At 42.8% G+C, this 13,505-nt stretch overlaps 1 protein-coding gene across 4 annotated transcripts in view; it reads right to left on the bottom strand.

The window, feature by feature from the left end:
- Positions 1 to 13,505, bottom strand: part of erlin1 (ER lipid raft associated 1) — a 117,942-nt gene that overhangs the window by 29,201 nt on the left and 75,236 nt on the right. Inside the window, exons 1-2 of one of the 4 annotated variants that reach the window (XM_063191480.1) lie at positions 2,189 to 2,345; positions 847 to 984 (exon numbers count right to left, since the gene is read on the bottom strand). The exons of 2 other annotated variants lie outside the window; for them this stretch is intronic. In XM_063191480.1, the coding sequence (XP_063047550.1) occupies positions 847 to 959 (113 nt within the window). In that variant the 5' untranslated portion in view covers positions 960 to 984; positions 2,189 to 2,345. Of the gene's footprint in view, positions 1 to 846; positions 985 to 2,188; positions 2,346 to 13,505 lie in introns of those variants that run through there. One more of the 4 variants, XM_063191478.1, reaches the window with a different exon arrangement.

Raw genomic sequence — 13,505 nt, 5'->3', positions numbered from 1 at the left:
TGGCAGTTTAAAAATGAATCTGTTTCGGACAAGGATGGGGCCGCGCGTCTTGGTCGTGACAGTTATCTTGGATGTGGAGGAGGTATAGAATGTGTTAGTAATCTATGGGAGGAGGGCATTGAGGTCGATTTGGATAAGGTGGTTGACAAACGAATTACTGTTGGCTGCGGTTGCGCCCACACAGTCGCCTCTTTCTTTTTCTATAATTGCACATTACAATAATATTAATGTTTGAGCTCAGCCCTGGTGGGGTGCGAATGTTGTGAACAATAACAGACAATTAGGCTAGACGTTTGTAACATCAAGCATAGCGTAGGCTATGGGTAGAGGACCTCGACATAACCTCGTCACAAGTGCTCCGTCCCTGCGCATCGCAATGCATCGTTGAATCGGATCGGCTCGGATCGAATCGAATCGTTACCCTCCGGATCGTAATTGGATTGAATCGTGAGATCATTGACGATCCACACCACTAATAAACAGCGAGCACCACTTTGATCAACAGCCACTCATACATGGATCAATGGGGGTATACGCACGGCACTTGCACTACCCAATGTGTTTTGGCTGTAGCCCCAAACAGTTCTACTGTTGGGCAGCCATGGCCTAATGGGTAGGGAGCTGCCATTAAGATAAGAGGGTTGCAAGGCCGAATCCCTATTCCAGCCCTTATCTCTCCCTGCACCTCCAGCACTTAACCCTACATTGCTCCAGAGACTGTAACCAATACCCTGTACCTAAATAACTACTTTTCTTGGAATAATATGGTCAGCCAAGTAATACAATGTAAAGTAATTAAAGCAGTTTGGTCTGTGGGAAACACAGTCCCGGGTGACACCCCCTTACCTGTAGTATACACCCACGTGACCCTCATCGATGCGGTGAATGGAGGAGTGCAGGAGAATCACCATGACTCCCGACATAGCTGCCACCACTGCCCCCACGTGCGCCATGGTCATCCTCACCTGGAGCTGGACACACACACTACATTTATCATTATCCAACAGTAGGCATTCCCCTATGTGAGGGTGCAACCATCGCTATGGATAGTAGCAGTCAGCTAAATGCAATAATGTGGCGGAGCGCTTCTTGACACTGTGGACTGTCAGCCTGTCAAACAGAAGAATGTCGTAGGGAGGGTCGGAGGGAGTGTGTAAATGTGCACCCAGTGCCGAAGTTCAGGAGTTATTTAGTGTGTAGTAGACCATTTACTTGTCAGTTGTTGACAGTTTACTTTCCGAGTGTAAACAGTACCACCCTTGCTTTACCACTAAGATAACACGGTCCCGACATCCAAGAGAGAAGACACGTCGCAGAGAAATGTAAATCATGGGGTTCATGCCTCCATCCCGGATCAAAGACACGTCTCAGAGAAATTCCTCAGTCTCGCTTTCACATTGCCCAGTTGTTCACAGACTGGCCATTCCCCTGGCAAATGTGTAATTTCACTGAAAACAGCCCTGGGAGAATGACAGCATCTAACGCTAGTACAGTAGACAGAAACAGTAGGCTATGATCCACAAGGAAAACTCTTGTTCGCCTTACACACTGCCTACGCAAATCGGTCAGTCGCTGACGGATATCTTATTTCATTGAATGGCCAAAGATAAGCTAACCGTCTTCTCTCTTGTCTACACACAGCTATGGTTAGCTGGCTGACACAGCATGACTGAATGCGTCTTGTCCCCAGGTCTTGCTTTGGATCGGTGGACTGTGAAAGGCGTGAGTATTTTGGATATCGCCTCTTGCTAAGAGCATTAGCAGCTGTGTGACAGAGCTGCAGCCACTTGGGCGGCCATGCTAACTGACAGCACAGGCTAATTACTAGTGCTAGCTAGCGTTGTCAAAGCAAGCAGGCTACTTGACGCCCACTGGTAACACTGAGCATTCCCTTGACATGGTTCACAAAATACAGCATAAAGTTGTCTGTAACATTGTATTTGCACCGCTTAAGATGACTATGGTCCATTACAGCAACACATTTCAATGGAAAATGATGCACGCCTCTTCCTTTCCAAGTTAGCTTGTTGGTTTAGATGTGTAACATCAGTCCAGACTGGTTGGTGCTCTATGTTTTACATTTTTGTGTGCTCCCATTTACTTTTTTCGCTCATAAACTGACTGCAGATGTGACATAGAACATTAGGAGATCAAAAGAAGGCCAAATTACGCGGCTGGGTTTGCTTACCTGTCAATCAATTACAGACAACTTGTCTCAGACATTTTACATGCATCCCACTTTCGACACCTTCCCAATAGATTTCACCACTCCCGCATCAGCAAATCGCGCTTTCCGGACCCTGCAACGGACAGCGGGAGCTCGCCAACGACGGCAAGCAGCAAGGTTTGGACACCGCGCTACAAGCTGTCAAATTAAGAGTTCAATAAAAGGGGCCACACAGCCTACCTTTTTTCTGTGCTCTTAGATATTTTTTTCTTCCGCGTAGGCCTATCTGTCACCACCACAGAAAAGAAAGAAATCCATGCTCAAGATTCATTAGTAGCCTGGTAGCCTACTATATCACTGTTATCGTATGCCTGTAATTAATAGCCATGACATGACTCCACAAAGACAATATTATTTGCAAAACACCCATATTTACACATTTATATTGTATAAAGCAAATAAAATAGTCTTAATGCTACATTGTCACATAGCCCATGGGTCAATCTTTTTGGTGGGGAGAGTCTCAACAATGCCAAATTTTCAAAAATAATTTTATTTTTTAAGAGTTATATCATTTTAAAAACACTGAATACAATTAAGAGCATGTATTTAAATTAAGCCCAACAATTTTAGAGTGTAGCCTAACTGTCAAGTTGTTATTTTTATTGATAGAAAGTAAGTAGGCCTATAGGTCATTAACATTAATGTCATCTTCATTGTGGCTGGGTGTCTGGGGGTCCTATCCCTCAAAATTTTGTATTTAAATGTAATTTCCTGCATTTTAATATCCTGTGTCCCGTGTCAACGCAATACGGAACCTGTACTTCTATTTATAAATCATATAGGACGATTCCATATTTCAAGGGACGGTTGGCAACTGTGGGTCAGTAAGAGCTAGATACAGTTCTCAAAAGAGCCACATCCCGAGCCATAGGGTCCACTCCTGACCCCTGATCACCTTTATGAATCAGTGTTGCAAAAAAAAAAAATGAACCTGTAGGAAACAGCTGTCCCAACGGGTAGGCCTACAGCGCCGCCAGTTAGTATTGGCACCCCTTAATTTTATTTACAAATTGTGCAATATATCCAGAAATAGATGGATATATACACAACTTTTACCATCAGAATCTTTTAATTGAACATTATAAGATATTTGGAATTGCCAAGTATTTATTTCCAAATGCATTTTGTAATTTCAATGAAAAACACTTAAAACGGCATGTCCAGGAATATTGGCACCCCTCCTTCAAGGGTTAATTGCACACTATTAGACAGCAATGGCAGCCTCCGAAGGTTTTGGTTTTCATCATGACTGTGTTCTTTCATTTTTACAACCAATCCACTGTGCATTTGGATGTGTTCTTTGGGTTTTTGTCTTTCTGGAGTGCACATGATGTTCAACTCAAACCAAGTGTTCTTGCCATGGTTACACATTTTACTGTAAATGATGATACCTGTCATGTCATGATGCCTGTCATGATACCTGTGATACGGTCAAAGCCTCCAATACCTGATGCAACAATGGGGTGACATAATATTATGGATCGGACACCATGCTTGCTTTTTGGTAGGGTGTCCTTTTCCTTAAAGACTTTCTTGCAGAGTATGCAAACATGCTGTTTGTGTGAGTCACTGAAAAACTGTGCTATTGCTTCATCTGACCTTAAAACATTCTTAAAAAGGCTGTGCTAGGCCTGTATTTTTTCATACAGCCGTCAGGTGTTCCCTGTTCCCTCTTTTATTAAGCAATGCGGTCTGCCTTGGTCTCCAACCAAAAGGCACGTCTTTGTGTAGTGTTTAACACAGGGTGCTTATTGAAAAAAACTACCCAAAACAGTTCAAAGTTGACCGTCAGGTCTGTAGATGTTAGTCCCTGTGTTTTTTCATTATTTGCACCGACTTCCAAAGACTTTTATCATAATGTCTTCCTCTACCCCCCACATCCAAGGATGTTCTTTACAGCTCCATGTTGGGCAGATTTCTGAATAACACAACACAGTGTTGGAAATGGTTTACCAAGGTCTTTTGAGATGACCTTTTATTATTTGGAGGTCTTGTTTTTGCAAATAATAGTATTTGTGGTGTCCTCAGGCAGCTCCTCTGTCTTCAGATTGGTGAAAGACACACAAGATGTATCAGGTGGCTATTTAAACACAAATATCATAATTCCTTGCCTAATTCATGTGTCTATGGACAAAAGCAATTACTCAAAGGTGATTCCCATTTGCGCTTTACCATAATTGAGTCAAATTAGGTTTCCACAATGGTATCCAGTAAAGGGTGCCAATACCAGTGATCCCGGGAACTTTACCATCTTCAATTTTTTCCCTGTCATAGTTTAGTATTTAATGCTGTTGATATTTTTTATATTTAGTATCAACCACAAGCTATCTATAGAAAAATCATGGTTGACCTTATTATTTGTTGTCTGGAGATATGTCCCATAATGTACTTAAACTTCAAGGGTGCCAATAGTAACTGGCGGCACTGTATGTTCCACTTAATTCCCGCCATCATTTTACGAGATCAAAGCGAACCAGTCACTCTATTTTAATAGTCTATGATGTGATAATGCCTGTAAAAACTACAATAGTTACCATTGTCTTTCATTTTGGGGGATTCCTGATAATCAGCACATTTTGAAAACTTCTATAGTGTTGATTTACTAACATGATACTGAACAATTCCATTCGCACAGACGAAGTCGTGAATGGGCCAGTGAGCAGGTGCGCTGCATAATATGTGGTCGCCCCGGGTTCAAGTCCTGCATGGCGACATGTTATAGAAATGAAAACTTCATAACATACTTTTGCCTATTCTCTCCTTTGATGTTGGTTTGTGGCTGGCTTCTTTTGCTATCAAGCATAGGCCTACAGTTAAATGTAGACCTTTAGGCTAGGCTACATCTTACAGCATAGGCAAAAAAAAAAACGTCTTCACAACCACCCAGACGCCAACGAGTTTGCATTGCAATGATTCGTTTTACCTAGCCTATGCTTTATTTTATTATAAAACAAATTCTTCTGAAAGGTAAAATTAAAACACCTTAGATGGTGCAAGCATTTTATTTTTACATTGAAATGATGGCATTCGAGGGGTTCCGTGGCGCTATTCCGACATGCCGCTATTCCGACATGCCGCTATTCCGACGTTAATGTCTATTGTCGGAATACCGACACGTTTTCCACCGTCCGCCGCTATTCCTACATGCCGCTATTCCTACATGCCGCTATTCCGGCATCCCTAACCTTAACCCTAACCCTAACCCCTAAAAAGTGTCGGAATAGCGCTATGTCGGAATAGCGCTATGTCGGAATAGCGATTGCCCCCCCATTCGAGGTACGGATTAGGCTCTCCCTTTGATGATTGCGTTATGATCTGCCACTGCCAACTGGATTGAACGCGGGCCTCCCAACCAGAGTGCGGTTGCGTTAGTGTTCACCTACAGATGCTCGCATCATACCTACGATAAAGACTTGATTTGAAAAGTCTACAACATGATCGCATTTTCGACAATCCTTCATATGGACTTCCCTTGTAGGCATACAACGTGCAGCAGCGCAACGCCAGCTTTGATGAGTGCGGCTGAAGTGAAACTAGCCAATAGCCTACAAGGCGCAGCTGATCTTCAGTGTAACGGCGTCAGTCTCAGGTTTAAGCTGCCGTTAGTTGAAACTCGGCTTTTGCACGTAAGCGCCACTGACGCGCCAATGATGGAATGGTCCCCAGGTATAGATTAGGCCTACAAATGTTTTGGCTTAAAGGGGTATGCCACTATTTGGGGGCTTAATACAGTTACCGTAAAATCATTGGCTAGGGTTTATAAAGGTGGTAAAGTGTCTTATTTTTCATGTAAGCCGTTGTCTTGCTTTAAGACAAGTTAAAAGAGGGAGCATGTCGCTAAGCTAGTGAAAGGCAATGCATCACTGTAACATGTAGCATGCTACACGGATACATTGACTTTCACTAGCTTAGCGACATGCTCCCTCTTTTAACTTGTCTTAAAGCAAGACAATGAGTGCATCCCAGTATGTGACCTTGCCTCCTCCACTTGTGCTTGTCTCCTCGTCCCGCCTCCTGGCCCCTCCTCCTTGGAGAAAACGATAAAGTTTCCCAGCTGTCAGCCTCGCCACAACAACTTTTGAGGGACTGTTTTTCATTCACCATCCCAATTGCAAATGAGAAAAAGACTTTACAATTGAGCTTTTGCAAGATATTGAAATTTAATGCTGTTGTCAGTGATGTCATCATGACGAGAAGCAAGTGGAGGAGGCAAGTGGAGGAGGCAAGGTCTCATATTAAAATGCACTCATAGGCTTACATGAAAAATAAGACGCTTTACCACCTTTATAAACCCTGGCCAATGATTTTAACTGTATTAAGCCCCAAAATAGTGGCATACCCCTTTAACCTGTCCAATTCAGCGAGGTGATTGGCTGATTCAGTGATCGCCTGGTTGCATTGGACAGGTAAAGCAAGGTATGCCCAGTCTCTAAACAAAGATGTTGAGATTTTAAAGTTACTGTAGGCCTACCGGTGGTGAACGAAACGGTGGTATGCTGGATGGGAAGAATCAGCTCATTCATCACAATTGCATGTCTTCCTCACTGTTTCAACAGGTCCTGGCTGGATACTACTACCCAAATGGACACGGCTGGAGAGGATAGAATTCTGGGCAACAACAACACCGTATGAGGAGTTCTGATAAAGGGCCCTGGATGGGGTGTTCCGGTCAACAGCCTGGTCAGCAGTCCGGGGATAGTGGGAGGGGAAGGGGGAGGAGGACAGACATGGACACCCACCTTCAGCTGCGGGTCAATCAAAGGGCCAGCACGGAGACCTATGCTCACGGCAGCGTCCATATGACCGTTTCGCTTGAACATCGATGGAATGAGAGAGGAGCTGAGGAAAACTTTGTCAGTGGGAAACATGTGACTGTATCTGACCTACGAAGACTTCATAAAAACAGAGGGGCTGAACACCACAGGACTTTTACAGACAACCAGTATATTGGTAAAAGAGTGGGGAAACATGGTCTTCCTGGGCACAATTCAACAGTTCCACATTACCCTCAGCCTCTGGAGTTCCCCGTGTCCAGAGTAGCTCACGTAACAACTGAACAGGGTCTGAATGGCATTCTGGATAGCAAGGGATTCAAGGGGTCTATCAGGGACCCTCGGGTTGGGCCCCTCCTGTGGTGGGGTCTTGTGATTGGTCCAGAGGAGATTTCTGAGGCAGAGGAGAGGTACCTGGACAAGAAGTTCCCTCTCCAGAGTCCAGAGGAAGAGCCAGAGAATGGTGATGAGGAAAATGAGGGTCATTTCACGTGAAATCAGACACTTTGGGACCCGACCGACCCGGATTTCGATCATACTTGGTGTGCCTTTTCAGTAGCAAGGTAGCACCCCAGAACTGCATTAGTTTGAATCTGACACTAATATTAAGGGAGAAACAGACTAGGAAAGGTTCACATGTGAGGGTAGGACACTATACATTCAGCCTTGAATATATCAGTCAGTGTTAGTCACAAAAAGATGCCTGTGGTGTTGTTTGAAAGCTCTTTTCTGGCTCTACATATTACACAATCACCTTGGAATACAACTACTCTCAGAATATGAATTATGATAAATTGAAAAATTAAAAATTGAATATCTAAAAAACCTATATTTTAAAATGGCCAGTTCCTTGTCCAAACGTAGCCGGCAATGTCATGAGCAGCACCTAAAATGCTGGTGTTCGGTTTGTCATTCATTTCAGAGAGAATTTGACTCACAAATATGGCGTCATACAGACCACTTACTAATAATATGGTAATACCATAGTAGCATCACATGACAAAACAAAACAAAACAAAAATGGTCAGTGTCCATGGTCCCAGGTTTCAGAAACTAAGGCAGATGTCCATTTATACACACCAAATGATGATATGTGAATGTTTGAACATTCCTTCTCTGTGTACCTGTGCCATCTTCCCTTTACCGTACTTTAAAGAGATAATCAATGGCTACACTCTCATTTTGTACTCTACCAGTGCATTTGAAGCAACAGCTGTGTCTTTTGTAGATAATGTATAAGTACGTCCCGTTGCAGTTACAGGTTCCACTACCAGAAGCACATCCTGATGATTGGCTGAGGAAATGGAACATGAGAGTATAAAAATGTGAGAGGAGTCACTCGGTGTCACTTGCTTTGGGTGTGCTTCTACTTGAAGCATCTCAGGGCAGGTTTCCGGGTTGCAACTCTGTGTTGTGTGTTGTCTGTCTTTCAAGGTGGCTGTTTGCATAGACTTTTCATCAAGACTTAAGCTGGGCTTACACTGTGGCACTCGCACGAATTTTTGGGAGTATGAGTGATTCTACGAATCGGCTACGCTTTTAAGTCCATGGATTTTATTTGCCAATTCCACTAACTATTAACTGCATCCAATGATGTTTTGGACATTAGCACACATTTATCTTTCATATAATACAGAAAATGTAGACATGGCATTATTTCCCTCAGCAAGAATGAATATTTAATACTGGTTTTGGGCGTTTTCATGCCGTCCCGTTTTCCAAATGTCAGATTCAGTCTTCATATTAGCATGTAAAGAAACTTGTTTTGCCCAAGACGATTGCAAATGTTGATTCACAGTAATCATCACAATAGACCACTGTCCTTTCTATTATACATGAAATTTGCCATTTTGTTTGTGTCCACGACCGTGTCACGGTCTGAAACCCCCTCCATAAATCAGTAATGGTTTGGTCTTAGGCCATACGAATACGTGATGTCTCTTTGGCAGGATATGGGAAAACTTTTTGGTAAGTTTTGAGCTCCATCCTCCCATAATTTAATCCATTCTTTTTCATGTTCTCATAGCAGGAAAATTGCCTGTCAACTGTGTTATCAACATATTCATAAGAATCTGAATTAGAAATCACATGTAGAAAAACACAGATAAAGCATACAAATACATGAATTGATTAAGGTGTTGTGGTGGAACTTCTGAGGTCCTCAGTTAGCACAACACCATACAAATGGCTGAAATGTCAAGCTGTGTTACCGTCAATGGTGTTACAATTAGCTATGACAGTCAGGGTTGCCAGATGAGGCTGATGATTTCCAGCCTAGAAGCACAAAATCCCGCTCAATTCTATTGATTTCTATGGCTAAAAGTGGGCGTTTTTTCTGATAAATGCCATTTTACCCGCACACGGCCATCCTAAGCAGCCCAATTGGGCGGGAACCAGCCCAATCTGGCAACACTGATGACAGTTGAGGAGGAGTATGTTTTTGCCAATTTATCTCCATATTGACAGACAAACAAACAAAATAATTTGTGTTCTGGGGAGATGGGTTTGTCTGCTCTGTTTTTTCTCCTAAAAAAGTGCCGACTTGTTCCCCTGCACTGTTGACCGTAACACAGTTGAGTAACACGGTTGACTGTTTTGAAAGTGTTTTTGAGCTATTGATCCCTTATGTGTTGGAAAAATCCTATGAACAGACACTACAGATTATCTCTGGAGAAGGAAGTCTTGTGTAAGGAGGGTGAAAAAATTCCAATCAGACGTTACAGGGATTTATAATCAAAAATGTGTCAGTCTGTATCACAGTGAATCATAAAATCCTACTTATGAAGCTCAACAATCACATTTTCTATATCAGTTGCACAGATTAATGACAACATTATTGCTAAGGGACATGAGCCCTTTCAAACATATGTTGTTTCAAGTCTGTAGTATTTTTATATATGTTTGAAATTACATAGTATTTGTCCATAACACTGTTGTCAAAATAATCAAGCAAATGTTCGCTTTCATTAGAGTATTTATCAAATGATTTAAGATTAAGCTTGGCAATTTGTTTGGAAACTTAAATATATACACTATGTAAACATCTAGGTCATTTAGTTGAAAAAAAATACTGATAATAGACATTTTGCCTTTGCCAAAAGCGTAGGCGAATCAAAGAATCACTCATATCTGTCCTTAAACACCAACCGGTGGTAGTTGGCCGTCAGCGACGCAGGAGCCGGCTCCGTTCTGCGCGGCATTTGCAAAATAGAACTTGAGCAGATTTAGGACGGCAGTGGCTGGTGGTGTCCCATTCAAATGAATGGCAAAGTAATGTGCTAACTTTGGCTGTGGGGGATTTTGCACAGCACTGGCCACGCACGCCTCGCTTCCGTTCTGCGGCGCCTTGGTGTGGAGCCTGCCTTATGCATTGATTGTAGCCCAGTGGTTCTCAACTGGGACAGTCTTGGGACCCATCATTTTCCACTCTCATTCGGTCACGACCCAATTGTTTTAGCGTTCAAGTCAATTCAATGCAATTGTCAAAATATAGCCATAATAGGCCTGTGTAATAACATTATTATTATTGTTTCTTATTTATTAATTATAAATAATAGGCTATATTTTTATTATACATTTATTTTACATCTATTTATTTACTTATTAACAATTTATTATTGTTTTTTTACTTTTATTTTTTACTTTTACCTTCTTTATACCACGGCTCCGCGACCCACCCATGACCCCTCTGCGACCCACTTGTTGAGAAACACTGTTGTAGCCTATATTTAGGTGTACTGACTGTTGTAAATCTTGAGCAAATAAATCAACAACATTGTTTAGACATCTGTTTGGACAACTGCTGTTCTGCTTTGATATGACTGGACCTGATTGACGAGTCCACCCTCTGACGGTGCATACACACCGAAAGCACGGACGTCCACTGAACGTGGCCGGTATCAGTCCGAAATGGTTAGAATGCATGTACATAGATTATGCCTTGCACACAGGAGCACGGTGTAAGCGCGGCTCTTGTCTGGTCGGGCATCTCAGGCTAAGTTTACATTAATTAATTTCACCATATCATCGTGCAAACTATTTATGTTTACAAACAAAGTTTCTGTCCTCAATAAAAAGCTGCTCGGTTAACACATTGAGTACCGACGACGTAAAAATAAGTTTTTGCGTTTAAATATCATATTTCGATTCTACACCCTTCAATGGACAATATATGTGATTTTGGGAGCTCTGTGATGGACATAAATGACAACATTTGCAGTCAAAAGTTTGTGTTATGATTTGGACATTTTAATTTATCTTACCAAGATGTCTGGATGCCAACCCATGTCGCCAACCGTAGATTATCTGTAATAGGCTCCTAATGATCGCGCTGCCTGCATTGATGCTACGGCTCTGCATTTGATTTCGTCGCTAAATGATCCTGCAATGATGCTCTTCTACGCTCTCTGTACCCCTTCACCTTGTGTGGTACCTACAGGATGGGCTATGGTAGCTATCTGGGATGCTGCCGTATTCGTGAATCGTGCTATGTTGTTTCCCAGTGCGGTCGTGTAGTGTCTGACTTCACGCAATAGGTAAACACAGAGACCATTGTATATCGTGCCTGGAGTATCTTGAACTTTCTGGACTTGCTACCTAGACCTTTACCAGATCTTTGGATCCAAATGGCACCCGAACTGTGATTGGGCTGCGCTCCGATTTGGAAGTTTGATCGCCAACCAGATAAGAATTGTTTATTTGATTATTCGCCCCCATGTTGAACTTTCTGCGTCTTCCTGTATGTGAAAAGCCAGAAGCTAGCATAGATGGCTACATATCATATGGATTGGATGGGCTACATCTAGGCATCATATCATTGGGATTTGTTGTCAATGTTGGGCTATTATTCCGGGAGTTATCAGGAGCTATTTTAGCAAATATCTTGCCTTCTGCGTGTGTGCAAAGGGTTTGTGTTCAGTCCGCGTGAAAAACTTGGATTTCGAAGGGCATTGATTGCCGATGTCGTAGTGGGACAGAGCAGGAGGTGTGTCTTGACGAGCAGCAAGATGCGTGTCAGAGCTAACCTTGCACCAAATTGTGATTAAAACCAACTCGTCCCCTTTCAAAATTGTGACATTCAGAAGCAGCGCACCCTTCACAAAAACCTCAATATCTCCGATTGTAGCTGAATTCCATGGATACCCGCTTCGGTTTAGCTTGGGTTTGCTCTGCAATAAAAGCTCGTAGAGACACACGGTTTTCACCTACTAAGAGGGCAGAGTCTCCACTTTCAAACGAGCCATAACATGTTTCAGTGGCCCTATCACATAATACGCTGTGAGTCTACAAAAAACGTCAAAAAAGGGCTTAGAACGCTGGTATTCTACGACATAATTCCGTGAGCACCGCCGGTATTCAATGTTTTAATAAAGAAATGCTGATCGGCAGATTCACTAGTCTGTGCTAACTGAGGTGGAGCACGCCTGTTTTATTATCTTCCCAGCATTCAAGTCACATGACCAAAGATACCAGGCCAGCGAATCAGGGAGGAGCTAGTCATAGAGATGTTGTCCAACCAGGACAAATAGCTGGAACTCAGCGATGCATATCGCTGTTTCACGATGCTATATCAGCATGGAGCCCAGTCTCACGAAAAAAAAATCAACTATATGCTTCGTGATGCCGTCACGATATAGCCTCGTTTTTTGTGGTTGGGCAATGCTGCGAGAGCGAGAGAGTACCGGAGCAGCGTGCATTCCGGGAGGGGAGCCCTGTCGTCGTGTCAGCTTCATGTCATCTCTCCCTTCCTCCAACGTTGTCCCTAACCCTAAACCTTAATATAAACCTAAATTGCCTGTTTGAAATGTTTGATGACCGTATGAAACTAGTGAGTCCCGTTTCCAGTTACCCTTCACTCACGCTTGATTGTTGACGTCTGTCCCCATTATTCTTCCCCCCAGAACCAAACTACTCCAATTGTCAATTCCCCCTTTCGTCACCCAACCACGACAAACGAGGCTATATCGTGACGGCACCACGAAGCTTATAGTTGATTTGTTCTGGGTTTTTTTCGTAAGGATTTCACGAATGGCACGAGATACGGTTGCAGCATGGTGTGCGAAAGCTTACCTCTCCGGCATCTTTGAATCTTTCCACCAATGAATTCTTATTCTAGTATTTTAATGTAAATGGACAATGCATTTGCGATAGAAACAATATAGACACAGATTAATATAAACTAGACCTACATTTTTCGCGGAAGTCAATTGCAACCTGATCTGATTGTCGTGGTCTCGTGTATTGTCAAATTAATTTGTTTTCTTAACAAGCTTGTAGACCTACTGGGGTGTTCTGGTGGAAAATATAAGCTTTCTTTATTGTTAGTGTTCAAAGCAAAGAAACTAGAGAAAAGACAGCTCAGACTCAGGGTTGAACAGGACTGGCCGCGCACGCCGACGCTGTCAGTGTGTTTAGGCAGAGTAGAACACACCGGCCGAAACTAAGCAGAAAGACCTCATTCGTCTCGCATCCGTTCCATTTGGCCTTGGTGTGCCTGACGCCTT

This window comes from Engraulis encrasicolus, chromosome 24, assembly GCF_034702125.1.
Source record: "Engraulis encrasicolus isolate BLACKSEA-1 chromosome 24, IST_EnEncr_1.0, whole genome shotgun sequence".
NCBI lineage: Eukaryota > Metazoa > Chordata > Actinopteri > Clupeiformes > Engraulidae > Engraulis > Engraulis encrasicolus.
This window is presented reverse-complemented; position numbering and strand designations above follow the sequence as displayed.